The sequence below is a fragment of the Ailuropoda melanoleuca genome, chromosome 12 (assembly GCF_002007445.2).
Source record: "Ailuropoda melanoleuca isolate Jingjing chromosome 12, ASM200744v2, whole genome shotgun sequence".
In the NCBI taxonomy this organism is placed as follows: Eukaryota; Metazoa; Chordata; class Mammalia; order Carnivora; family Ursidae; genus Ailuropoda; species Ailuropoda melanoleuca.
In genome coordinates, this window is record NC_048229.1 from 76,934,126 (window position 1) to 76,959,651 (window position 25,526).

Below are 25,526 nucleotides of genomic sequence, written 5' to 3' on the forward strand. Positions count from 1 at the left end.
GAGGCGTCAAGAGCTCCTCCCCTCTTCCCAGCTGTTACTTTGCCATGGACGTCCATAGCACCATGCTAGGCTAGGCAAGCTCTCTCCCCACCTTCCCTGCCCAGGCTGCTCCCTGGGCAGCTCCTCTCATCCACATCTGCTGGTGGTGGCCCCTCCCCATCCCTGGAAGGTCCCTCCCATTACTGAGACTGCTTTCCTTGGCTCTGGTGCCCCGGCTGCCCCCGGTTGCTCCACAAGCCCTGAACCGTGATGGGCTTCGGCTGCCTCACTGAACCAGGATTCTCGGATTCACTGGCCTTTCAATCTGTTCTGTGTGTTTTGTCAGAAGATTTGAAATAGGCCCTTCCTTTATACGGAGAGCCACAGCTACGTGAGCCATTTCAAAACAGTGTACTTCCTTCAGCTGGAAATTCTATGACTTTCTAGTTCTGTCTTTAAATAAGGTGGTTGATGTGAATCACCCAAGCAGGTATTCCATCTAACACAGAGGTCCGCTGAGCTGGAATTAAGTGGGGAGCTGAGGGTACGCTTCCTGTTTCCTTTCTTCCCTGTGGCTTTACAGGTCGTTTGCCTCCTTCAGTAGAAGTGTGAAATTCCTCTGTGTTCTTCCTTTCCTTGCTTTCCTTGTCCAGGCTCTCATAGTCTTTCTCATCCTTAGTCAAAAAACCAACCCTCCCTACAATACATGATATCAGCCAGGATATTTCTGATGGTTCCCCGACTAGTGTTTGCTCTAGATCAGGGCTTCTCTGACTCTCGTGGACCTACAAAGCCCTGGGGATCTCGGACGGACTCCCTCTGACATGAGTCCCAGCCCAAGTCCCCTCTGCAGGTAATCCAAGCTACCAGTCTATAAAGAGATGCCCAGACCTCTCTGTGTTCATGTACAGACATGCTAACATGCCCAAGGGTCCAAAGCATCAGAAAGATACCCAACTTCCTTGTTCTAAATGGATAAGGAGTCAGTGGAATTTGTTGAATGGTCTAGCTTTTCCAAACAGTCTAACATGTATCTATATCAAATAGTAAATTTCCAAACATACATATGGATAGACATAAATGTAATTATATATAAAATATTTGTCTAGATAGATTGATAGCTCTCCATTTAACTAATACATATGCTAGATATATATTCTATTAGGTATCTATAGCCACATCTGTACCTGTCTGCCCGTCTCTCTACCCATCGACCTAACTTGCCCATTTCTGGTTCTCTAATGTAGCATCGATCCCTTGGCTAATCCTGCACTAATGGCAGGGTCTTCCTTTGTAACACGAAGTCTACTATAAAAGGAAGGCCATGCTAAACCATGTGGTTTTGGTGTTTGTGCTGAACAGCTCTCTATCCCCATGTCACAGAAAGTGAACCCAAGAAGCTTACAGAAGGGACTTGTCAAACCTTGGATTCTCTCCCTCCTGCCACCACTACCTGGGCCCCACGAGGGCTGAGCCTAGCAGCCCCGGCTCCAAAAGTCCTTCCAGGTCAGTACCTGGCCCTGGCCCCTGGCCTGGCAGTTTCCTTCCGGCCTCCCTGGGGCCCTACAGACAGTAAGCCTACTTCCCAGGAGAGGCACCGGGCCAAGCGTGGCTGGAGGCGCCCAGCCCCACTTCCCCATGCTGCCTGACCCTGCTAATCAACTCGCCTGTGTCTGCCGAGGCCGACACCCAGAAGAGGCCAAATCCCGACAAGCACCAGAGCAGCTCCTGTGAAGCAACATTACGGGCTGAAATGAGTCCCGTTTTTAATTTGATTTTTCTTCCCCTGTAACAAGCAGAGTTCACATTACAGATAAATTGCCCGGAAATTCCAATTTAATAAGGCATGTGCATTTTTCAGGCCTAAAAGCATGGAAAACATCTTGCATGCTAGTATTTTTATACCAAAAGTTTTATTAAAAAGACAGCTTTGAAAATGTTAGAAATTTACACTGAGTGTCTGGTGAGTTGGTCAGAAGGCCTGATTTGACGAAAGGGCCCATCACCCAGAAAGTGGCAAAGCTGGTTGGCTGGTGGTCTCCGGCTGCTCTCACCTCTGGGTAGGACACTCTGGGCAGGGGAGGGGAATCACACCCACACTCAGGTCCTTGCCCCCAGCTCTTGGCTCGCATTGCATGGGCACAGTGTAAGGCAAGGTTGGGCACTCAGGAGTGCTCAGGAATGGGGGTGTCCCCTGTCCTTCTCTTCCAAGGCTACGATTCTGAGTAGAAGCAGGAAGCCAGCATCATGGAGACCCGGGACACAGGTGTGTGTCCCCAAGGTCTCCAATGGGAAGAGACACCAAACAAAATAAAATAACACTAGAGGGAAATAAAATTAAAGGCCGTGAGAAAACACAAGTAAATAGCAACAATCATGGATACCGGATTTTCTTTTATAAAAATGTTTCTTTTTGAGCGAGAATGCACGCAAGTGGGGGGAAGGGCAGAGGGAGAAGGGGAGAGAGAATTTTAAGCAGGCTCCATGCCCAGCACAGAGCCAGATGAGGGGCTCGATCTTACAACCCTGAGATCATGACCTGAGCCGAAATCAGGAGTCGGACGCTTCACCAACTGAGCCACCCAGGCGCCCCTACCTGATTATTTTCTGAGGAAGGATAATAGTGAGTAGCTATTGTATAAAACCCCTAGGCCCTGGCTTTCTCTGGGAGGGTGATGCAGACGGGCCTAACTGCACTGGGCATCGTTCTTAGGGGACAGCCTCCAAGGTAACGTCTCGACTGCTCATAATCCAAGAGAAGAAGCAAAGCCGTTCATCATACCATGAAACTATACCATCATGAGATCAAATCCATGACTAGGGAGAAACAAAGAGCATTGTTTCTTTGCCCACCCGAAAAGCTAGATAATTTAATTCAGTTTTTATTTATATTCTAAACTCTGATTTGAGTAATCAGGGAATAAAATATGGCCCATTTAAATTTTTCATTGTTTCAAACACGTGGAACCACCACAAATCACTCCTGATCAACTGCGAACGTGTTACCTGGCAAGACAGGAAACAAACGTTACCTTTCTTTGCATTTCCCATTTCTGTGATTATTGCAACCGGCAGAGGAAGGAAGCAACCATATGTCCTGGGTGTCGCCGGAGGCCAGGCACTCTGCTTGGCTGGGGGACGCGAACGGCCAACACCTGGCCCTGAGCATAAGTAACAAACCACACCCTGCTTAAGGCCCAGCGCCTGCAATCCCCACACGCCCGTGTGGAATTCCAGCTCCGCCACGGCTGCTGTGATGCTCTGGGCAAGTTGCTAAGCCCCTCTGAATCTTGGATGTCTCACCTTTTAAACAGGAGTGATACCAACTTCATCTGGTTATTGGGGACCACTGAAGTGAATGTGGTGCTGACTGAAGAGTTTGGCCAAGGGCGCTAGAACAGTCCACTCATCCTGACGTCAACAAGCACAGAGTTTGGTGAAGGCAGCAGACCCTCAAGGGTCCATATGATGCTCCAACAGGGTTTTTAGTCCACGTTCGTGCCCAGCAAGGACCCAGAAGAAGAAGTGACTACTTTTTTTTTTTTAAGATTTTATTTATTTATTTGACAGAGACAGCCAGCGAGAGAGGGAACACAAGCAGGGGGAGTGGGAGAGGAAGAAGCAGGCTCCCAGCAGAGGAGCCTGACGTGGGGCTCAATCCCAGAACGCTGGGATCACACCCTGAGCCGAAGGCAGATGCTTAACGACTGTGCCACCCAGGCGCCCCAAGAAGTGACTACTTCTAACCAGGGACTCTTACAGAGTGACCTGGAGGAGGCATTTTGGCCCGGTCTTAGAAGACAGGAGTTTGCAGGTAGAGACGTAAATTGCTATCGAAACGAAAGACAGGTGTTTTTAAAGTGGTTCATTCTCATGAGTGATGCATTTCTTCTCTTTTTGAGAAATAAGGAAATGATCACTGAGGCGGCAAGGGAGTGTGGGAAAAACTACGTTAGCCCCACTCGTTCCTCCTGTGCTCCCTGCCCCTGTTTCACCTACAGAACACCGTCTCCGGGGCTCCGATGATCCGCGGGTTCCCAAAACATTCCAGGGGACAGTGCAGATCCCATATTGAACCCAACCCCAGTGGACCACGACAACACTTCGGCGGTCCAACTCGCTCTGCCTGGAGCCACACACATTGTGCCGGGCCCCACCCAGCCCTCACAGCTCCCCCGAGAGCCCTGGAATTCTCCCGCCTCCCCGAGGAAAAGGAAACAGAAAAGTAGCTCGCCCAAGGTCACACAGTGCAAGGGCAGGTCTTTTTCACTCCGACGTCCATGCCTTTTACTTCCATGTGACGCTGACAACATACATGACCCCGCGTAGCCAGGGCAGAGGTTGAGAGCAGGCCTCTGGCACCAGCCAGCCAGGATGCAAATCCCAGCATCGCCACGCACTTGCCCCTGACCTTGGCAAATTGGCTTGTCTCTCTGAGTTGGTTGGTCAGTTTATTTTTGCACAGGGATAATATTTATTTTTTTCCTTGGCAAAAAGTCAAACAGCACCTTTTTAAAAACAAAGATTTCACTTAAGGGGTTTTTTAAAATATTCAAGTAGATTTTAAATGATACAAGTTCTTTGAAAACTAAGAAATCTACAGCCTGGAGTTGAATAGAGAAAAAGTAAGACAGTGAAAAGATCTGCAGCATCCAGCATCTTCTCGGTTTCCCCATCTGTGAAATGGGAATAATCATACTATCAACCTCTCAGGGTGGATGTGAGGGCTGAAAGAGTGGATATGGCACAGTCCCCAAGAAGTACCTGGCACATAGTAAACAGTTTCATGTTGGATGCTGCTATTGCCACTATTATTATTAAATGGGTACTGCACCCCTGAGGCTGTTCTAGAAAGACCAGACCCCCTGCCTTGTAAGAAGCATTAGCAGGGCCTACTCCCTGGCCCCCAAAATTGCCTCCAAATCAGGGATGGCATCTCCCCTTCTCCTTGGCCACACACCTGTGGACAGCCCCTGGGGTCTCACCTACACGTGAAGAATTAACCCATGACACTTGGAGTCATGCTCGTTCTGTGCTCGAAAGTAACTGTTTCTCAAAAACTGGCCAGTATCTTCTGACTGACCTCCAGTAAGTTAGCTGGGAAGCAGCTTCATGTGGGGGTTCGGAACGGGGGCTCTGGGCCGACATCCTGGCTCTACAACCTTGGTAGCTGTGTGGTTTGTGTTCCGGTTTCCTCATCCGTAAGGGGGGGATACACCTACTGTGTTAGTTTCCTCTTGCCACTGTAACAAACTGCTCTAACAGATTACTGCAAACTCGATGGGGCTAGAGATGTAGTCTTCCCCATTCTGAAGGCCAAAAACCCAAAATCAGTCTCACCAGGCCAAAATCAAGGTGGGCCATACTTCCCCCAAAGACTCTAGGGGAGACTCCTTTGCAATAGTCTAGTCTCTACCTCCTGGTCACGTGGGCATCTCCTCTCTTCTCTGTATCTCAAATTTCTCTCTGCTTCCGTCTTATAAGGACACCTGAGGTTCCATATAGTGCAGTAATCCAAAAGCCTGTCTCCACCTTGAGATCCTCCCCTTAATTAGACCTGCAAAGTTTGTGCCATCTAAGGTGACATTCACAGGTCCCCAGAATTAGGATGTGGACATCTTTTCCACTGTGAAGACTAGGACAGTAATTTGCCCCAAACTCTTGTTGGTTAAAGCTGGTTTGAAATGTTCTAAGAACCAACGCCGGCAGTATAGGGCAGAGATGAGGGACTGTGGGCATCTTTACCTGACTGATGAACCATTGGTTTTCATGTCCCCTCAGGGGCACATGGCAGGAGAACACTGACCAGCGTCTCTCTGGCTCAAGTACAGAAGTAGTTGGAGCACCTGCCATGTGTCACTGGGACAGTCCCCCGTTACCCAAGCCACTCAATTCAAAGAAATCTGAGTCACGTTCAGTTAGAGGCTCCCAGATAAATAGGATTTTCATTTCTTACCTAATGCACATTTTGTTTGAACTTCTTAGAATGAGCATGGATTACTTTTGCAACAACCTCAAAAAATAGTAACATTTTAAAATTCTTCGATGGTTTCCCATTATCCAGAACCCAAAGCCCTTACAATGGTGGTTCATGTTCTTTATAATCTGTCTCCCTAAACTCATATGCCTTCAGTGTCCCCCAGAGCAGCGGTGCCCCAACCACAACCATCCACATTCCGGTGCATAAATATTCACTCAGCAACTGTCTGTTGAGTGTTGTGTATGTGCTAAACAATGTTTTAGGAGCTGGAGTCATGGCAGCAAACAGATATCCTTGCTTTTGTGGAGCTTACATTCTAGTGAATCTCTCTGCTTCATGTGTTAATTTGTAATGTCCTTGCTTCCTGACTTGTCTGTCCTCTCATTCTCTGACAACATCCCACCCTTTCCTCTGGTCTTGGTTCAGACACTGCATCTTCTGCGAGGTCTCCAGGGTGACCCTGTATCAGAGGTAATGGCCGTTTCCTCCAAGCATCCTTGCACCCTGCCCATACTTTCATAGTGCTTCTCCCACCGGTCTGCACACGGGACACAGCCAGGGCATTAAAGTATTACAGCTGGACTTGGACAGCTTTGAACTCTGCCTCTTCGAGAACTGGGCAGATACACGCTCTCTCCTCACAGGCTTATCATGAGGCGCAAAGGAGGCACATGCAAAAATATTCAGCACAGAGTTGGTGGTCAGCTGTCACTTTCTGAATGGACAACTGTAATTGTAATGATGTTTTGGATTTGTATGAAGAATTATCTGCCCAGGGGTGGTTCCTTTGGTTAAGTGCCTGCTTTTGGCTCAGGTCATCATATCAGGGTCCTGGGATCAAGCCCTGCATTGAGCTCCCTGCTCAGCAGGGAGTCTGCTTCTCCCTCTCCTTCTGTGCTCACTCACTCTCCGTCTTATTCTCTCACTCTCAAATAAATTAATAAAATCTTAAAAAAAAAAAAAAAAGAATTACCTGGGACCTAACATGAGAGGTTTTGCCCACTACTCAGTGAATATTTCTTGATTCTATTCTGCGTATAATCTGAACCTTGTTTGGGAATTTTTTTCAGGTATTCTGTTTACAAGGACCCAGCAGGCTGGCTGAATATTAACCCCATCAATGGGACCGTTGACACCATGGCAGTGCTGGACCGCGAGTCGCCATTCGTCCACAACAGCGTGTACACTGCCCTCTTCCTAGCAATCGACAGTGGTGAGTAACTTTTAAAGTGCCACCAAGTGTATACTTTTTAGTTATAAATGCATTTTTACATTTTACATTTCTCCTGGTAACACCCGGAGGTGTTCTTGGGAAGAATATAAATGTGGGAGGCAGGGAAGGCAAACGTTTAAACATACAGTAGGTCAGTCATACCCCCAAATCCTGGAATTCTCCGGTCTTTGTCCAGTTAGAGGTCGGCGTGCTGAGCTCCCTGCACTCTGTCTTAGGCGCCCCAGCTAGGAAGGTGCACTGATGCTGTTCACCTTGGCATCAGGCTCTCATCTGTGGGACGGTTCTTTCACTTAGTGCAATTTGAAAGACAGTCCCAGAGGACATCACTGAACTTGACGACTGAATTGTCCCACAGGTTTTATCTTGTTATCACAGGCAACCATGGAAAGACATTGGGTGCACTCAGCTAGGAGATTCATAATCACAGAACAATGGCTGTTCATTCAAAAGCTAATGATGCAACATCCATGTGCCAGACTCTGTTCTAGATGCCGGGGATACAGCAGTGAACAAACAAGAATGACTATCCTTGTGCAGCTGATACACTCATGGAGAAAGGAAGCAAATTGAGTAAAATACATAATATGCTTTTTGGAAAAAAGGGACACATACTATTTATGTATGGAACCAGGAAACAGAAAAAAGATAGCGACAGCAGGGTGCTGCGGTTCTAACGAGGCAGCCCGGGGAGGCTTGCTGCGGCAGCGACATTTGAATAAAAACATGAAGGCGTTGGAGATGGGAGCCCTGAAGTTATCTAAGGGAAGTGCAAAGAGGCCACGAGGGCTTGACCAGAGAGAGTGGGCGGGCCAGGAAGGGGGTAGGGATACAGATGGTGTGGCGTCATGTGGGCCCCACACCACCCCACGCTTTTTCTGTGGGTGAAATGTGACTCTGTGGCCGAGTGCTGAGTAGGGTGCAGTGTGACATGATCATGCTGCCCTGTTGAGATCAGACATGGGGGACAAGGGCACAAGTCTGGAGAGACTGGTGACAATCTAGGCATGATGGTGGCTTGGGCTGATAACAGGGGAGGGATGAGAAGAAGTCAGATTCTGCAGATAGTCTCTCCCTTTCAGACACAAAGCTAACAGGATCTGCCATTGGCTGAGATGGGGGTCAGAGCTGGTCTCAGGGTATGTTAAGCAGAGACGTCCCTTGTGTCAGTCACACGAGAAGTTTTGCCCTCCCTATTATTCCGGAAAGACAGATGTTCATGGCTGAAGATTCAGTTTGGAGTCCCGTATATCAAAGTGAATATTCACAGGACCTTTGGCATGTGCCTTCATTATATGCAATAACAGGTAAACTAAGACTTCTCAGACCCCGTCTCCATATGCTGGGCACTAACCTGCAAACCACCTACGAGATCACATGTCTGAGAAGCGCACGATCAGGGGGCATGCAGTAGGCAGAGAGGGCTTCACAATGAAATCAACCTTTGAGTTTGGCCTTGGAGGACGGGTAGGATTTGGATAGGTGGCAGGGGGAGAGGTAGAGGTGCCTGAGAACACAGAGCAGAGGAATCAGAACCAGGAAGGAGTGTGGTGTGGGTGGTAAGAGAGGGAGAGAGAAGAGCTGCATCCACAGTGAGTGAACAAGTGGAAATCTATTTGGATGTATGTGGAAAAGTCGACTCTTCAAAGCATCTCAGCATCCAGACAAGTCTTCTGATGGATCCAGCAGCCAAAAAATTGTCTAAGTTCTTGAGGAGGAAAGTTCATGATGCAATAGCCCACAGACACTTGTCCACACACACTGTGCTTGGTCCTGGAGACTCGGAGTTGAATAACGTATGGTCCTTGTACTCCGTGTGCTAATGAGTGATCTGGGGAGTTAGACTGGTGAGCACAAGACCCCAGTGCAGTGTCATAACTATTCTGATGGACCTAAGCCCAGAGGAGCCCCTCATCCAGCCTTGGGGTGGTCACAGGGAGCTTCTTGGTTAAGGGGATAAGGATAAGTTGAGAAAAGGTAATGCATTTTTGTAATTCCATTCCCATTTTTTAAAAATTTTAATGCCAGTATAGTTAACATGCAAAGTAATATTAGTTCCTTGTGTACACTTCCATACATCACCCAGTGCTCATCACAAGTGTCCCCTTTCATCCCCAACACATATTTCACCATCCCCCCACCTCCCCTCTAAGTTTGTTCTCTATAGTTAAGAATCTTTTTCTTGGTTGTCTCTCTCTTTTTTTCCTCTTTGCTTATTTGTTTTGTTTCTTAAATTCCACATATGAGTGAGATCATACAGTATTTGTCTTGCTCTGACTGACTTGTTTCACTTAGCATTATACTCAAGCTCCATCCATGTCATTGCGAATGGCAAGATTTCATTCTTTCTGATGGCTGAGTAGTATTCCGTTGTGTATATATATGTCACATTTTCTTTATCCATTCATCAGTCTGATGGACACTTGGGCTGCTTCCATATCTTGGCCGTTGTAAATAATGCTGTTGTAAACATAGGGGTGATAGTAACCCTTTGAATTAGTGTTTTTGTATTTTGGAGGTAATACCCAGTAGTGAGATTACTGGATCATAGGGTAGTTCTATTTTTAACTTTTTGAGGAATCTCCATACTGTTTCCTGGAGTGACTGCTCCAGTTTGCATTCCCACCAACAGTGCACAAAGTTCCTTTTTCTTCACATCCTCACCAACACCTGTTGTTTCTTGTGGTTTTGATTTTAGCCATTCTGACAGGTGTGAGGTGGCATCTCATTGTAATTTTGATTTGTATTTCCCTGATGATTTGTGATGTTAAGCATCTTTTCATGTACCTGTTGGCCATCTATATGTCTTTTTTGAAAAAAAAAATGTGTTCATCTTCTCTGCCCAAAATGGGATTATTTGTTTTTGGGCTGTTGAGTTGTACTGGTGCTTTACATATTTTGGATACTAACCCTTTATTGGATATGTCATTTGCCAATATCTTCTCTCAGTCAGTAGGTTGCCTTTTAGTTTTGTTGATTGGAAAAGGTAAGGCATTCTAATAGGAGCCTGAAAGAATATGGATATGTGGGTCACTGAGAAGGCTTTCATGGTAGGCTCCATATGTACGTAGCTAGGAGCAGAGAGATGGCCGAGCACCCACTGCTCGAAGGTTGGTAAGAGGTCTTGTGTTGAATGCCTGGCTGCTATCACAGTGCCTGATTTAGAGCAGGCACTCAACAGATCTGTGGAATAGATCCTGAGCTAGGTCATGAAATGTTCCATAAGCTATGCCAAGGTGTTTGATTTGATTGTGTTGCTTACTTACCTCCAGAATAACCTTTGTGCTTTAGAAAGATAACCCCCAAGGCAGTGTAGAAAATGCACAGTGATGCTTGGGGGGCAGGGAGGCATTCTAAAGCTGTGGCAGAAATCAGGGTAAGAGAAGCATGAAGCAGTGAAGTGGCTTTAGGTGGAGCAGGTCTAGCGTCAGGAAATATGTTGAAAGCCACAGCCGGTATTTTAGTTGCAGGGGTTACGATGTGCCTGGTGGCAATAGAACCGGACCAGAAAGGATGAGTCTAGAAAACATCTGGAAGGAAGAAACAAGACTTTGAAAAAAATACATACTTAACATGAAGTAGAGAAAGGTGATATTCAGATTTCTAGTCTGGAAACCAGGAATGATTATTCCACTGACAGAAACGGAATGGGTTTCAAGGGATTGTTCCCATGTTGTCTTCACGGGGTGGATGTTGAGATGATTTCCCACGGGACTGGTAAGGAGGTTGTTCATAGAGAGTCACCCTTGCAGAAGAGATGGGAGCCATCAGAAAAGATAAGTTTTGTAGAAGGAACGGGTCAAGACGGGAGTGCTAAGGGCATAAACAGTGGGTGACAATAAGTCAAGAATGTTTAAAATGCTGTTTGAATTAAAAAGTGTTGATTATAGATCCACTAAAGGAATGATTTCAAAGTTCTGTGCTACCTTAAAGTCTCTGTACTTGTAGAGAAAATTCTCAACTAAGAACAGCATGAGGGGCGCCTGGGTGGCACAGCAGTTAAGCGCCTGCCTTCGGCTCAGGGCGTGATCCGGCATTGTGGGATCGAGCCCCACTTCAGGCTCCTCCGCTATGAGCCTGCTTCTTCCTCTCCCACTCCCCCTGCTTGTGTTCCCTCTCTCACTGGCTGTCTCTATCTCTGTCAAATAATAAATAAAATCTTAAAAAAAAAAAAAAACAGCATGAAGGAAGGTTGAAATACAGCAAATAGCATTGTCATTGCCTTATGAAATATTTTATGCAATTATTCATCCAAAAAAAAAAAAAAACTAGAAGCGAAGTACACTTTAATTTTTGCCAGAAACAAGAGCCTTCTCTCCAGGTGTGACTAGGCAAGCTGCTGATAGAGGCTCCGTTTCCACTACTATAAAATGAGGAAGATAATTTCTACTTAGATGGTTGTTGTGAGAAATGAGAAAGAGAAGTGCTTTGCCCTCTACACTCACCATCAAAAGCCATATAAATGCTAATCTCACCCCAGTGGGGGCTATAGAAAGGAAAGAATGGAACCAAGAATGGTCCTAAGAAAAATACAGGGTGAAATCTACTTCTTGTCTAACTCTTTTAACACTAATATCAAACAAGTAAATTCAAAATCTGGTGTCACAGATGTTTCCAAAAGGACGAAATGTCCCTAAAGATGTAATGATAAATAGAAAACAGGCTGGCATTAATATACACAACCATCATTAGAGATGATAATCTTGAACAAGGCCCAAAAGACTTAGAGTAAAAAGAGCATAAATTTTAAAAGACCTCATAAATCAAAAGAACTTTTGTTTAAAGCCTCCTTTTTGTCTCACTGAAAACAGAGCTCTAGGTATTATGTTGAACCAGGAAAAACCAACACTTACCTATTAAATCAAAGTTAATAGTATAACTGATATCTCAATTTTAGACAAAGGAAACATTTGATTTTATTTAATTTATGAAATTCAATGTGTTTGATGGAATGAAAGGATATGGATTTTTTGTCATGTAACACTAGGAAAGTTAAAGCAAAATAAAATTATTTTCTCCAAAAAAGGAGTCACTTAGGAATTTATATCAAAACATCTTGATAAAAGATATGTCTGTAGGATCTTCCAGGTAGGATATAGTAGATTACTGTCCCCACTGCAAAAACTAGGAAAATCAGGATAGATTATAAAACTCTTGAATTTTAAAGGCATCAGAGAGCCGCAGAAGCCAGGAAGACTCAGTCAATGAAAATATCGAAGAAGAAAGAAGCATTCTTAAAAGAGTGTAAGACAGCCAGCCATTTCTTCTCTCTGGGGGCCTTTTCTGATTCTGGGTGAGGATTAGGCCTGACCCGGGTGGGTGGCCCAAGATGAAGGGAAATAAACTAGCAATGCTTGTAACAATCAAGTGGACCTGGTGTGACAAAATGAAAACCTGAGGGTCCTTAAACACATGGCTGCTTTTCCCCCATGGACAAATACCCTTTAAAGGACAGAGTGAAATCTCCTGGGGTCTCACGGAAACAAGGACCTAACAGAGGAAGCAAACATACCTTAAACATACAACCATTCTCTCCTTAAGACATTTGCCAGGTTTTAAAGGTACAAAAGGTTGGAGGATGGGATGCCTGGCACTATAGACTGAATGTTTGTGTCCCCCTAAAACTCATTATGTTGAAACCTAATCCCTAGTGTGATGGCATTTGGAGGTAGGGCCTTTGGGAGGTACTTAGGTCATGCAGATAGAAGCTTTTGTGAGTGGGATGAACGCTCTTATAAAAGAGACCCTAGAGAGCACCTCTGCCCCTCTGGCCATATGAGGACACAGCAAAAAGATTCTGTGTTGAAAACCACAGATCACTGCCAAGAGAAGTTTTAATCCTATTAAATAGAGAGATATACCATGTTCATGGATTGGAAGTCTCAATGCTATTGAAATGTAAATTCTCTCCAAACTGACCTAAAGGATTTAATGTGATACCAAACAGACTCCCACATCTTTGTTTTGAGGTGAAGGAGAAAACCAGGATTGTAAAGTTCATATGGAAATATAAGGGGCTAAAAATAGCCAAGGCAATCTTGAAGAGTAAGTTGGAGGATTTACGCTATTATATGTTCTGACCTATTAAAAAAAAAAACAGTAATTAAAATTATGTGGTGTTTGCACAAAAACAGAAAAAAACTGACCAATGAAGTAGAATAGAGAGTTTAAAAGCAGATACACACACATATACAGTCCCTGTTTGTGACCAGAACATAGTAGTTGCAGACATGAAAGTGTGGTCTCTGCAATAAAAGTGCTGGGTTAATTTAATACACACATGAAAAAAATGTATCCTGCCCCTTCTCTTAGATCATATACAATATACAATAATCAACTATAAATATATTATGGGCCAAAATATGGAAGGTAAAATAATACATCTTGTAGAGAAAAACATATGAGAACACACTGGTGTCCTTGACAGAGGCAAAGATTTTTTTAAGCAAGACACAAAAGTATTCACAAAAAGGGGGAAAATGGTAGATTATGTTAAAATTAAGAACTTCAGTTCATCAAATGATATTACGAAAGTAAAAAGGTAACCCACAAAGTAGAAGATATTTACAGTATAGAAAGAAATCCTACTTGGGGCACCTGGGTGGCTCAGTCGTTAAGCGTCTGCCTTCGGCTCAGGGCATGATCCCAGCGTTCTGGAATCGAGCCCCACATCAGGCTCCTCCGCTATGAGCCTGCTTCTTCCTCTCCCACTCCCCCTGCTTGTGTTCCCTCTCTTGCTGGCTGTCTCTGTCTCTGTCAAATAATTAAAACTCTTTTTAAAAATAAATAAATAAATAATTTAAAAAAGAAAGAAATCCTACAGTCTTTAAGCAAAACACACAACCCAAAGCAAAATGGGGAAGGAACTTGAATAGGTACTTCATGACAAATGTCCATAAACACAGAAGAGACACACACTTCATTAATCAAAGAAACAAAAATTAATTTACATAAATTAAAATACAAATTAATCAAGAAAAGACAATGAAATGCAGCACTGTGACATACATACAAAACAGTTGAACTGGTGAGATGAAACATTCCAAGAGTTGGCAAGGACATAAAATAATTGAAAGTCTCCTATCCAGCTGGTAGAAGGGTAACTTGGTACAACCACTTTGGAAACTGAAAGTAGCAACTAAGGCTGAACTTTTGTTCACCCTATGATCCAGGAATTATACACCTAACTATATGTCCAACAGAATTGTGGCTATGTGTTCCCCAGAACGCATGTGCCAAAATGTGAATAACAGCACTATTCATAATAGACCCCAAACTGGAAACTATTCAAATGCCTGATAAGAGTGGAATAAGTCAACTGTGGAACGTTCACACAGTTGAGTCGATACGACATTGAGAACGAATGATCTGCAACTCTTCGCAGCAACGTGGATGAATCTCACAAACATAATATCAACCAAAAATGGCCGGGTCAGAAGCCCACATCCTGAGTGGTTCCATCTATATAAAGCTCAAACACAATCAAAACTAATCATCACTGCTAGAATACCCAGTGGATGTGTTTCTTGATCCTCTAATATTGGACTACATGGGTGGATTCAGATTGTGAAAATTCTTCAAGCTGTATATTTATAGAAATGTAAGTGTTTCTGTATTTCAGTAAAAATTAAACAAAAAACACACAACTACACAGAGAGCTTGTACGTGGTCCACCCCAGGAGGGCTGTAACCATTCATGTATTCTCCAAGTACCTGTGTACCCTACAGATAGACTCTCGGCACCCTACCATTCCATGGAAGGACAGTATTAGCTGCTGATCGGCTGCTACTGCCAGGAAAGGTGAGAGGCAGGTTGTCTGTTGAAGGAACAAAGCAAAGCTCACATTCCGAGGTCCCCATGAAACTCTGCAAAAGGCAGAAGTACCACCACCTTAATTTGCTACACATGGCTCTGCTTATCCAATTGAGAACAATGACAAGGCAGCACCAAAAGAGAGTTTTCTTTTGGGTACCTCTTCGAGACTAGAGACTGTGAGATGAAGATGGAGGAATATAAAATGACAGTTAGAAGCAGGGCTGGAAACCTGTTCTGTGGTTAACAGAGACAGAAAAATTCTTTGGACCTATTTGCTTGGGGCCCCAAAGCCAGTCTATATAGTTTCTGGAATCCTGCTTCACAACGATATCGACAGTGCTGGGGTTTAGACAATTAGGGGAAGAAGGCACTTTAGTCCCCCTCCTGCCAATACAGGCTAGGTTGTAACACACAGGACAGTCCGGGATGTACAAGGCACTTCTTATAAACTGTTAACATTTTAATGAGTTACAAATCATCTAACAACGTGGTTCCATTATAACTGAAATGCTTCTGTTTTGCTAAAACAGAACTGGCTGTAGTTAAATGACTGGAAGGATAAAGCATTTAATCCTATAGACTAATAAGGTATGACCTTTCGTGTTGGCAAGCACTTTATCTTTGGAGATGAATATCATCATTTACCTTGTGTGGTCCAGATTTTCTGAAAAGGTTAAGATAGTGCCTTCAGAGCTCAGGAACTCTTCTGTTAAAGACGTCAACGAATGACTGTCTTTAAAAGGGGTGGGGGGGGGCGGCGATAATAACTGTTAAGGAAAATACCAAGATGGAGAGAGAACATTCGGGAATGCAGTAAGATGGAATCCCTCTGGGGATGTGCTGACAATGGGGCAAACAGCAGCAATTAGCCCTGGGCCAATCCCAGTGTGATTATGGCTCCTGCTCAGGTCATCACCAGAAAGGTCAAATGTTAGTCTCACTGTCTTATGTGGGCTGAAAACTCTCACAAGCAATTTCTCCTAAGAGTTCTGGAATCCCGCAGAGGATGGTCATGGCCAGGAAAGGTAGAGCTGGCTGCTGAATCCCAGCTGACCGTCTTCTGCTCAGAAGCCCATTAGGCTGGCCCTCCTGCCTTCTTCTCGCCTATAACCTCATCTTTCTCCACCTCCTTCTGTTCTGACATTGTACAGTCCTCAGCATTCCGTGATTGTTATCGATGGCTCTTAGGCCCTCAGAGAAGATCTAAGTTGTGACTCCAAACATTGAAAACAAATATTTTGCTTCAGTTAAGTCCAAGTGCCCTCGCTCCTGGCACCCGCGCTATACAGAGAGTTTAAAGGAAAAAGAGGGAAAAATCCACCTAGTGCTTCCTGGAACTTAGTGCGTATGAGAGAGTTGGAGCCAGGAAGCCCGTACCATCTTCAGCAGCCACATTAAGTCTTGCTATGATTATCAAAGTGGCCCGTTCCCTATCTATTTTCATTTTGAAGAATAGGGGGAAGGATAGCGTAAAAACAAGCCAAATTATCGCTACATTCAGCAGCATGTTCTCATGACTTAGCAACTTGTATAAAGTATATTTGAGTCAGCCAGTGAAAAATGTGATGTGGGTTCCCAAGCAGACACAGATATAGAACCAGGCAGAACAGCTGTAAGATTAAAATGGAATACACTGAGATAATGATTTTTCATGGGCTAAGATATATCATGTCCCAACCTGCCTTTTCCCTCAGTCCCCTGTGGAATAGATGTTCTGATAATGCCAGTTGACTCAAAATTGAAATACTGTGCAAAGTACATTTAGATTGATTAAAAGAGAGGAGAAAAATGTTGTTCAGCCCCATTGTGAAATGCCTACCAAAAACCAAGAGCCCCAAACTGGGGATGGGGGGGACCTGAGCTTCCAACAGACGCCGAGATCCGTGGTCTTTGTCTTTTTGTGGCTCCACTAAGTTCTAGATTGTGTGGGGGGTGCATTAAGATCATTTAGATTAATTCGCCTTAAAATATGCTGGTTTGGATAAAATCAAGCCATTAGTTATGATGGCAACCCAATTAAGCCAGTTTAACACCCCTTATCTCAGCTGTTATAGTAATTGAGGAGAAAAATAAATCGAAGACCCAGCCATCATTCCTCGTTACTTCAAGTACCAGTAAAATATCAATCACGTTGAAAATACTAGCTTCAATTTTGTCACTGACAAAATGGCCCAATAAAAAACTCTTGAGATCTTGTAATAGAGAGACTGCGACCAGAATCATTTGTTGACAGCACGCACCGTGTGTGGAGAGAGCAGGAGCCCGACACTCTGCTCTATCTGGACATGAGCCAGCTCCCCAACCTCCCTGGACCACCACAGGTGCAAGAGTTACGCTCCCTCCGCCTCAGTTTCCCTCCCTGCTGGGTTGTTGTAAGGGCTGGAAATCAAATGCAAAGTTCCCGGCGTTATCGTAAACACCTGACGAAGAGTTAAGTCAACTAACTGGAACTGAGTTATGATTTTCTAAACTTATCATTACAAAACCATTTCACTGATCTGAGGCCAAGTAGAAAATGTCACTTGACCACAGCCCTGGGGGTGGTCGGAGCATTTTTCTAGGGAAGGGAGGGGCCTCAGAGCCCTCCCCTGGGATTAAGGCCCCAAGAAAATTGGCAGAACAAGCCACCTTCATCGTGGGCATCATGCGTCTGTCTGAATGGGGAGATTTAAGGCAACACTCCTCTACCGACCGGAGGACATTTCCATGTTAACCAGCCCAATCAACCGTCTTAAGCATAACGCTTTCACACATTCATCGGGAAAAGAAACCAGTTTGGGCACTGAAATGCTGGCCATCCTTGCCAGCTCAGTTCATCCTGCCCAAATATCTCTTAGCTAGTTCTCCTCTGCGGTGCTCCTTTCCCAGTTCGGGGATGAGCAAGGCCAGCTGCACAGCTCCAGCTAGAAACCATCTCCCCGATACGTACAGCACCGACCCAAATCCCGCTCCGCTGTGCGCTCAGGCTCCCGGGTCCAGCCCTCCAGCCCCTGCTCCTGCGTCCCCAGGGCACTGGCGCCCAGCTGCTCTTCCGGCGCCCTCGCACCTCGCGCAAGTCCTGCCCTTCCGTGCCTGCAGCGTCATCCTCTGCTTTTATCAAAGCCATTCTCCTGCTTTAAAGTCTTTGAATGTCTTCCCTCAAAATAGCCGTATGATTTCCTCCTCCCAGAACAATTTCTCCCTCTCCAAAAGTATTCTCATTTCCTGCACACGCAGACGCCATCTCCTCACAAAGCCTTCTGATCTACCTACCACCAGGCACTACGTTATGCCATGCCAAGAGCTCCCACGACAATTCACCCTCATGTCTTCCCGCACTTGATGACGCTGTCCTGCGTCTGTTTACATGTCTGTTCCTGCCCGAGGGCTGCTGATTTCCGCGCAGGTCCAGCCAGGCACAGGGCAGAGTCCCCGTAAATGATTACTGATGGAATGAATAAAATGAGACCAGCCCGTTTAACCATGACCTCCAAAACAACTCTTCTCCTATTTCTTTTCCTTTTCTCTAAAGTTAGTAAAATGGAAAGACACCAAAAAAGCCAAAGTGTTGAATTTTTTAAAAACGGCTCAGACTTCAGCTTGCGGTATCCTCTGAAAGTTCAAGTTTGAGTTACGTGGATAATTGCCTCGGTTCTGCATTAAGTATTACCCATGGATACCTGGCATGATATTTTATAAACCTATTTTCTGGCCAGGTTCTGGGCTAGTTTACTATTAAATTTTTCAAAATGTACAATGCAATTGGCAAGCTCTCCATTAACAAAGCAATTTTCTAAATGCTTATGAATTTAAAAGCAACGAGATTCTTGGCTTATGGGGCACAGGCCAAAACACATTGGTAAATACTGATACTGAAACACCAAAGCAAAGAGAACATGGGCTGGACACAATACACAGGATCATCTTATCTAGAAGAACCCTGGTTCCATCTCACCTTTAAGCAAACATCCAGGGAAGTGTAGAATCCTGTTCATATGAAGTAAAAGATGTGGCATCTATTTGCTCCCAGCTGCTTAGTGGGGGGAATTTGGGGTGGAGTAGAGTGCAGCACTCACGCCTCTTGCCCCTACAAACAAGCCTCAGAAATTAGCCAGGGTGCCCGCTTTCTCTCAGGAGCCCACATCTAAACTCCTCTTAAATCAACCCATCCTCCTGATTTTCCTCCCAAAATGGGATCCTCAAGCTTCCTTGAGACATAAGCCGAGGTCTCTCTCCTTGTCACTGGTGTATGCTCCCTGCCATGTGCCCCAGTTCCACAGTCCCCCATTCTACACACCCTTTTTTCCTCCCCTAGGTGGGACAAGGGAGGACTGGAATAGAGACAGGGTCACTACTACCCTCAGAATAGAAGCAAGATAGAGATGGAAACCTATGGAAATATGAATATATTTGACACATGTTTGGAAAAAGCATTCATCATTAGCTTTTTCAAGTCAACGTAAATTAATTCAAAAATCTATGGACCGCCTGTTCTATACTAGCCTGGAGAACAGTCCTGACATTCAGTGCCCACGGGGCTCAGGAAAGAGCTTCCTGCTTCCCACCCATCCCTCTCTCTCTTTTCCTGCCTTTTAATCTTCATGTTGGCAAACTCACTTTCCTACTCCCCATATAAAACCACTTGCACCCATGATTCCCAAGGTAGGACCCATGCTGCATGCCTCTAGACCCAGCTCAGGGAAATGAGCCCGGTGTGGGACCAGTGACTAGAAAAGCTACTACATCCCTGTACCTCCCAGAGCTAGCTCTGAAAGTTCTTGTTCAGATCCTAATGCTCTGTGCATGTGAGGCCAGCCCGTCCAACTGTGGTGAGACCAGGGACCCCACTCCTCTGAGGGGACTCTCTTGAGGACGTGCATTTGGAACATCACAGCATGTGACGACAGGGTCCCTTCCATGCAGATGTTCACAGCAGCATTATTCCCATCAGAAAAAAAAGTGGAAGCCACCCATGTGTCCATCAAAACACGGTCTGGCCCTGGGATGCAGTATCATTCAGCCATGAAAAGGAAGGAAAGGATTCACGCAACAGCAGGGGTGAACCTCAAAAACATGACGCCAAGTGAAAGAAGCCAAACACGAAAGGCCATGTACTGACTCCATTTATAGAAATTTCCAGAAAACACAAATCTGTAGAGAAAGAAAGTACATCAACGGTTGGTTGCCTAGAGCTGGAAGTGGGCATGGAGGGTTTAGTACAAAGGGGCCCAGGGTTTCTCTTTTGGGGTGATGGAAAGGTTCTAAAATTAGGTGGTAGCAATAACAACCCTATAAATTTACCAAATATCAATTCATTGTAAAAACAAAAGAGTGAGAGAAAAGAAGGTAGAATCGGTGAAATATTTTTAAACTTTTGAATTTACATTTGTGTTTCTGATTATGATAATGGTCATGGTTATTGTAAAGAAAATTTTAAGAAGAAAAGTATTATTTTAATGTTAATTACCCAGAGAGATAATCACCATTTAGATTCTCGGGTATATTTCTTTCTAATCTTTTTCTATTTCTAGAAATTCTTTCTAATCTTTTTCTATTTCTATTTTTAATTAGGATTACACTACATTTTTAGTTGTGTCTCTTACTAACAAGATATCAAGTATATATATGTATAAAACATCTGAGTGATGGAGCCTATCAGAAAAATCTCAGTATTTTCTGGCTAAAGTGGAAATCCTGTTTGGTCAGGATTCTGAATAAAATAAAATACCTATGAACAAAGGTGTCCCAGACCAGCTGCCTGACCAGCAGGCACTCAGCCGTACCTACAGGGTCTGCAATGCCTTCGGTGTGGAGGGGAGGTGCATTTCTCTGGAACCAAGACCATGACCTTCATCAAATTCCCAAAGGGGAATCCACCTCCCATTCCATTTAAAACCCACTGCCAGGAATGGTTCCTCTCTCTGGGTCCTTCCTTCTCCTAACCTATGAAGAAAAAAGTGCGTGCAACCACGGGAAAATCCCTCCACTCATTTGGAGGATAGACGTCCTCTGGTCCATAAGCTGGTACCCTGAGAACTTGGCCCATGGGCTTCTCTGAGGGGGCTGCAAGGAGGACAAATCACAATTCTAGCTCCATATCCTGGGAGCTTTGCTCACATTGAGGCTTTGTCCCTATTGAAATAGAAAATCCATGGAGGAAGGCCCAGTCTCAATCATGCTTGGGTTCTGATATTTGGTCATGCAGAGTAGTCCCTTGGGGGCCGGCAGTTGCTGGTAGAAAGGGGAGAGAAGAGATGAGGGATTTTTGCTGCGTGTCAGGAAACCCAGAAGCTCAAATATTTCCTGGGCCCCCGGAGCTACTGGGGCCAAATGGGCTTATGAAGAGTCATTATATTTTGAATTACATCTGAATTTTGGTTGGTGACTTTTCTCCATCCTGTAATGTGAACTGGGAGAGACTCTTTTCCTGAGGAGCTTGAAAGTCCAGTCTTCACCTTATCAATGAAAAAAACAAGCTCATTTTTCTTGACTTCGGAAGAAGACATCACCCGCCTGGCCTGAGAATAACACATGGGGAAGCAAAGACAGTGGTATAATTAAGTTCACGAGAGGCCGATTCTTACAGCCATATTTCAAACACTCATAATGCCTTCTCATCCATTCTACCAAATGACAGCACTTCATAATATATTCAGAGCGAAAAAATATAATGGATTCCTGTGAGATATTCAATTATTCAATAAAAAAAGAAAAAAGAATTTTTCAGTAAAGAAATCCAACTAAATGACTAAAGCTGACAGTGAAAAACCAACCTCAAAGTAATTATGCATCTCTTTTGAGTTCTTGCTCCAACAAAAATTGATGACGGGCCACCATTAGAAGTAGCCATCCTTCTGCTGATGAATGACGCTGGTGTTTCAACGTTAGCAGATATTTGTTGGAATGTTTACTGAGAAACTGTCACTGGGTGTTGATATATTTAAAGTTTCACGAGCCCTGCTAAAAAATGTCTATTGTCACTTCTTCATGACCCACTGCTCAGCTACCTCAAGCTGGTTTCTTCCCCAAAGTAGGGAAAATCCTCCCCGAACAGTAGGAGCTGCGATAGTCCATTTCCCACTGGCCTCTCTGGGTCCCCCCGGAGGCTGTCACCACACAGGTTCTCACATCCTTCTGGGCTGGTGAGGGATGACGCTTCCCCGCCGGCCCTGCAAGCGTGCAACTGTAGGCACCAAAAGTGCTGGGAAGCAGCTTCCAAGTGGCCCCCCAGTGACAGGGCTGCAGACACCTGGCCCCTTGTGCTTAGTGTCACCCGCACAAGGGCCACCTCTACCTGCTCGCCCTTCTACCGTCTAGGTCAGGACAGCCGGAATCGGAAAAGGACGCCCACGTTTCACCAGCAGAATCTGTCAGACCTCGCCTTGCCTTGCCCTTGACACACGCACCCAGAGCTCAGATACGCGCTACCCTGCGAACACCCGTGTGATTCAGACTCAGCTTGAAACCTGATGTGCGTTTCAAGACATAAACAGACTGTGAGGTGAAATAAACTTGGGCTTGGAAGTGCACATGAGGATAAGGAAAAATGAAATGGAGCCAGACATTAGGTTAGGCCTAGCGAATTTGGACCTAATTTTTCTCACAGAAATTAGGAACTGTTCATGAGTGCTTGGTCCCAAGAGAAAACCTCTGATGTCTAGACGATTAAAAATAAACTTAGGGAAAGGTAAATAAACTCACTCTGAGTCTTCTTGAATGAAACACCCTTTTCTTTAAGTGAAAGACAGTATCACATAGGTGATTATAACGGGCTTTTTAAAAATAATGATCCCTAAGATAAAAAACATGGCAGGAAGTAACTGAAACATTGAAAACACAAGGCCTTAAAAATGAGGCTCAAAGATTATATTACAATTGCTTCAACTGCCCTAGTAGCCAGCAGGTGATTTTGTTTCGGTGACTAACCCACCTTTCTGCATCTGTCTTGTGTTGCCAGGCCAGCCCCCCGGGGCACCATCCACCATCCCAGGCCCGTTTCACCGGCAAAGGAAAACCTGGATTAGCTCTCTCTCTCTCCAGCCGTCTGCCCCGTCAGGCAGAGCTGTTCCGCACAGACAAAACCCGATCTTCTCTCATGGGGCCTCCACCCTCCCTGTACCATCCACACCTGTGAATACCTGGCTATTTAGATAAAAGGTTTCATTCGCTAAGCAAGAAAATTTGCTATGTGTTATATCCATTCTCTTCTTTCAGCGTGTTAGGATAGACTGTGTGCTAGAACCTTCACATTCTAAGGGTAAAGGCTAAAGAAATTAAATCGAAAGTTTTATATATGAGAAAAGGCTTTTAGGCCACCAGCCTTTATACAAATACGTAAGCTATCGGGTCAGTCCTGTCCGAACCCCGTTAGCAATAATAAAGGTGTCGAGGGCCCTGGAGGACAGCGCTATGGCACATTGTTCTGGCCTGGAACCAGCTGCCTGCTAACCTCTCCCTCCTTCCCCGTAGGCAACCCTCCCGCTACTGGGACCGGAACTTTGCTGATCACTCTGGAGGACGTGAACGACAACGCCCCCTTCATTTACCCCACAGTCGCTGAAGTCTGTGATGATGCCAAAAACCTCAGCGTCGTGATTTTGGGAGCGTCAGATAAGGATCTTCACCCAAATACGGACCCTTTCAAATTTGAGATCCACAAACAAGCTGTTCCCGACAAAGTCTGGAAGGTCTCCAAGATCAATAGTAAGTCGGGTTACACATTCTCGAGCTGCTCCTCTGGCTTTGAAGCCTCGTTTCCCTGGCTTGCCCTCCTTTCCCACACTCTTCCTCCCTCCTCCTCTCTCCTCTCCTCCTCCCTTCTGCTCTCATGGGGTTGACGTCCAGCGATTGGCGCATTACCACGACCCGTACTGAGCACTTTCCCTCCAGCAAACGAACAGGGTCTGTACAAATGCATAGCCATTTCTTACAAACGCAAGCACCATCTTCCCTTTTGTTTCTTTCCTGTCCTGTCTGTACTGTACACGGTATGCTGTATGCCCCATGCTGTATATCCTGGGCTGGCCACTGTGTTCTCTACACCGCAAACTGCCTACCGTGTACCGTATACCACGAGTGCACTCCCTACCAGGCATCCTATACTCTCCAGCCTACACCATATACGCCGCACCCCGTCCACACACTCTGTACCGTGCACACACCCGCTCTTCAGCCTTCGGAAGCCAGGGTCTTGGCCTCTCTGCACACATTGTGGCTCAGCCGCCTTCTCTCAGAGAGCCGTGCTGACGTCAACTCTCGGCAGCACTCTGGAGAGATGTTCCATGATGTACGTGTTCTCAGAGAAGATAGCACTGCTAGAACAATCTTTATAGAGTCTTAGCCTCTAACCCCCCATCTTGCACTTTACGTGGCAGACCTCCTCAAAATCAGCTTTGTCTTTGCAATAACCGTGGCTCTGATGTTCAACTGTGATATCATCGCCCACTATCCTGTCCCTCACTTACGAAACCTGCAAGCCATGTCCCTTTCTACCAGTCTTTCCACGTGGGAAAGTGGAATTCAAAACTCAGCCCGCCGATTTCCCTACGTGCTGAACTTGGCAGCATCCCCACATCCACAAGCGCCTGGTGTCCTCCCTGTGGCAAATGTGAACTCACTACGAAGGTCACCTTGTTCTGCAACAAAGTCAAACACTAGACCCCATGCCCTGGGCATACACTCTGTCTCCAGTAGTGAACTTCCCCTGCAAGTGACCCGGCCTAGGGGCCCTCCTCACCCACCAGCGGTAGACTTTTCGAGAGGGACTGGGAATTGCGCATTTCATTAAGTCTTGGAAATGGGCTGTACAATTGTGCATAAAATGTTCTATTAAAAAATCTCATATGTATTGAATGGCCTTACCTCATATCTCATTTTATTAGTGCCTTCCTCTTGTTATTGATTCCATTCGCCTGTTTGTCTATTTTATTGCTTTTTAAAGAATGAGTTCTGTTACGCTGATTACTTTTAATTAAACCAGCCCTCCTCATGTTCAAGGGGTTAGCGCTTCCTCTGCTAGTTTGTGTGGCTATCACAGATTGGAGTAACCACCACCAGCTCTTTCCAGAATGATCCAGCTGGACATTTCTTACTCGAGTTTCTTGTCCACGTGAGGGAGATGGGAAGATTGTTCCTTGCAACTGGGGTGACTGCAGTTATTTCCACTGCTTCTCCGTCTGGTCACGATGACACTCCACCTATTTCTGTTTTCATGTCATTGCTCCGTTTTCCACATGGTTTTATTTAGGAGATAGATGACTTCTCAGTTCTTTTCCTGGTCCCAGTTTTGTTTTTTTAATACCTAGCACTGTTCATGCCCAGAAAGGGGAGAGTCAAAAAAAAAAAGGAGGGGGGACACCTGGGTGGCTCAGTCAGTTGGGCTTAGGTCGTGATCTCAGGGGTGTGAGGTTGAGACCTCACATTGGGCTCACACTCAGTGTGAAGTCCGCTTGAGGTTCTCCTTCTCCCTCTGCCCCTCCCCCCACTTGCGTGCACGTGCGCTCTCTCTCTCTCTCTCTCTCTCTAAAAAAAAAAATCCCTAA

At 45.2% G+C, this 25,526-nt stretch overlaps 1 protein-coding gene across 2 annotated transcripts in view; it reads left to right on the forward strand.

Annotated features, from left to right (window-relative positions):
• Positions 1–25,526, forward strand: part of CDH13 (cadherin 13) — a 1,033,545-nt gene that overhangs the window by 994,441 nt on the left and 13,578 nt on the right. For both annotated transcript variants that reach the window (XM_034672816.1, XM_034672817.1), the window contains exons 11-12: positions 7,030–7,172; positions 23,455–23,688. In XM_034672816.1, coding sequence (XP_034528707.1) covers positions 7,030–7,172; positions 23,455–23,688 — 377 coding nt within the window. The remainder of the gene's footprint in view (positions 1–7,029; positions 7,173–23,454; positions 23,689–25,526) is intronic.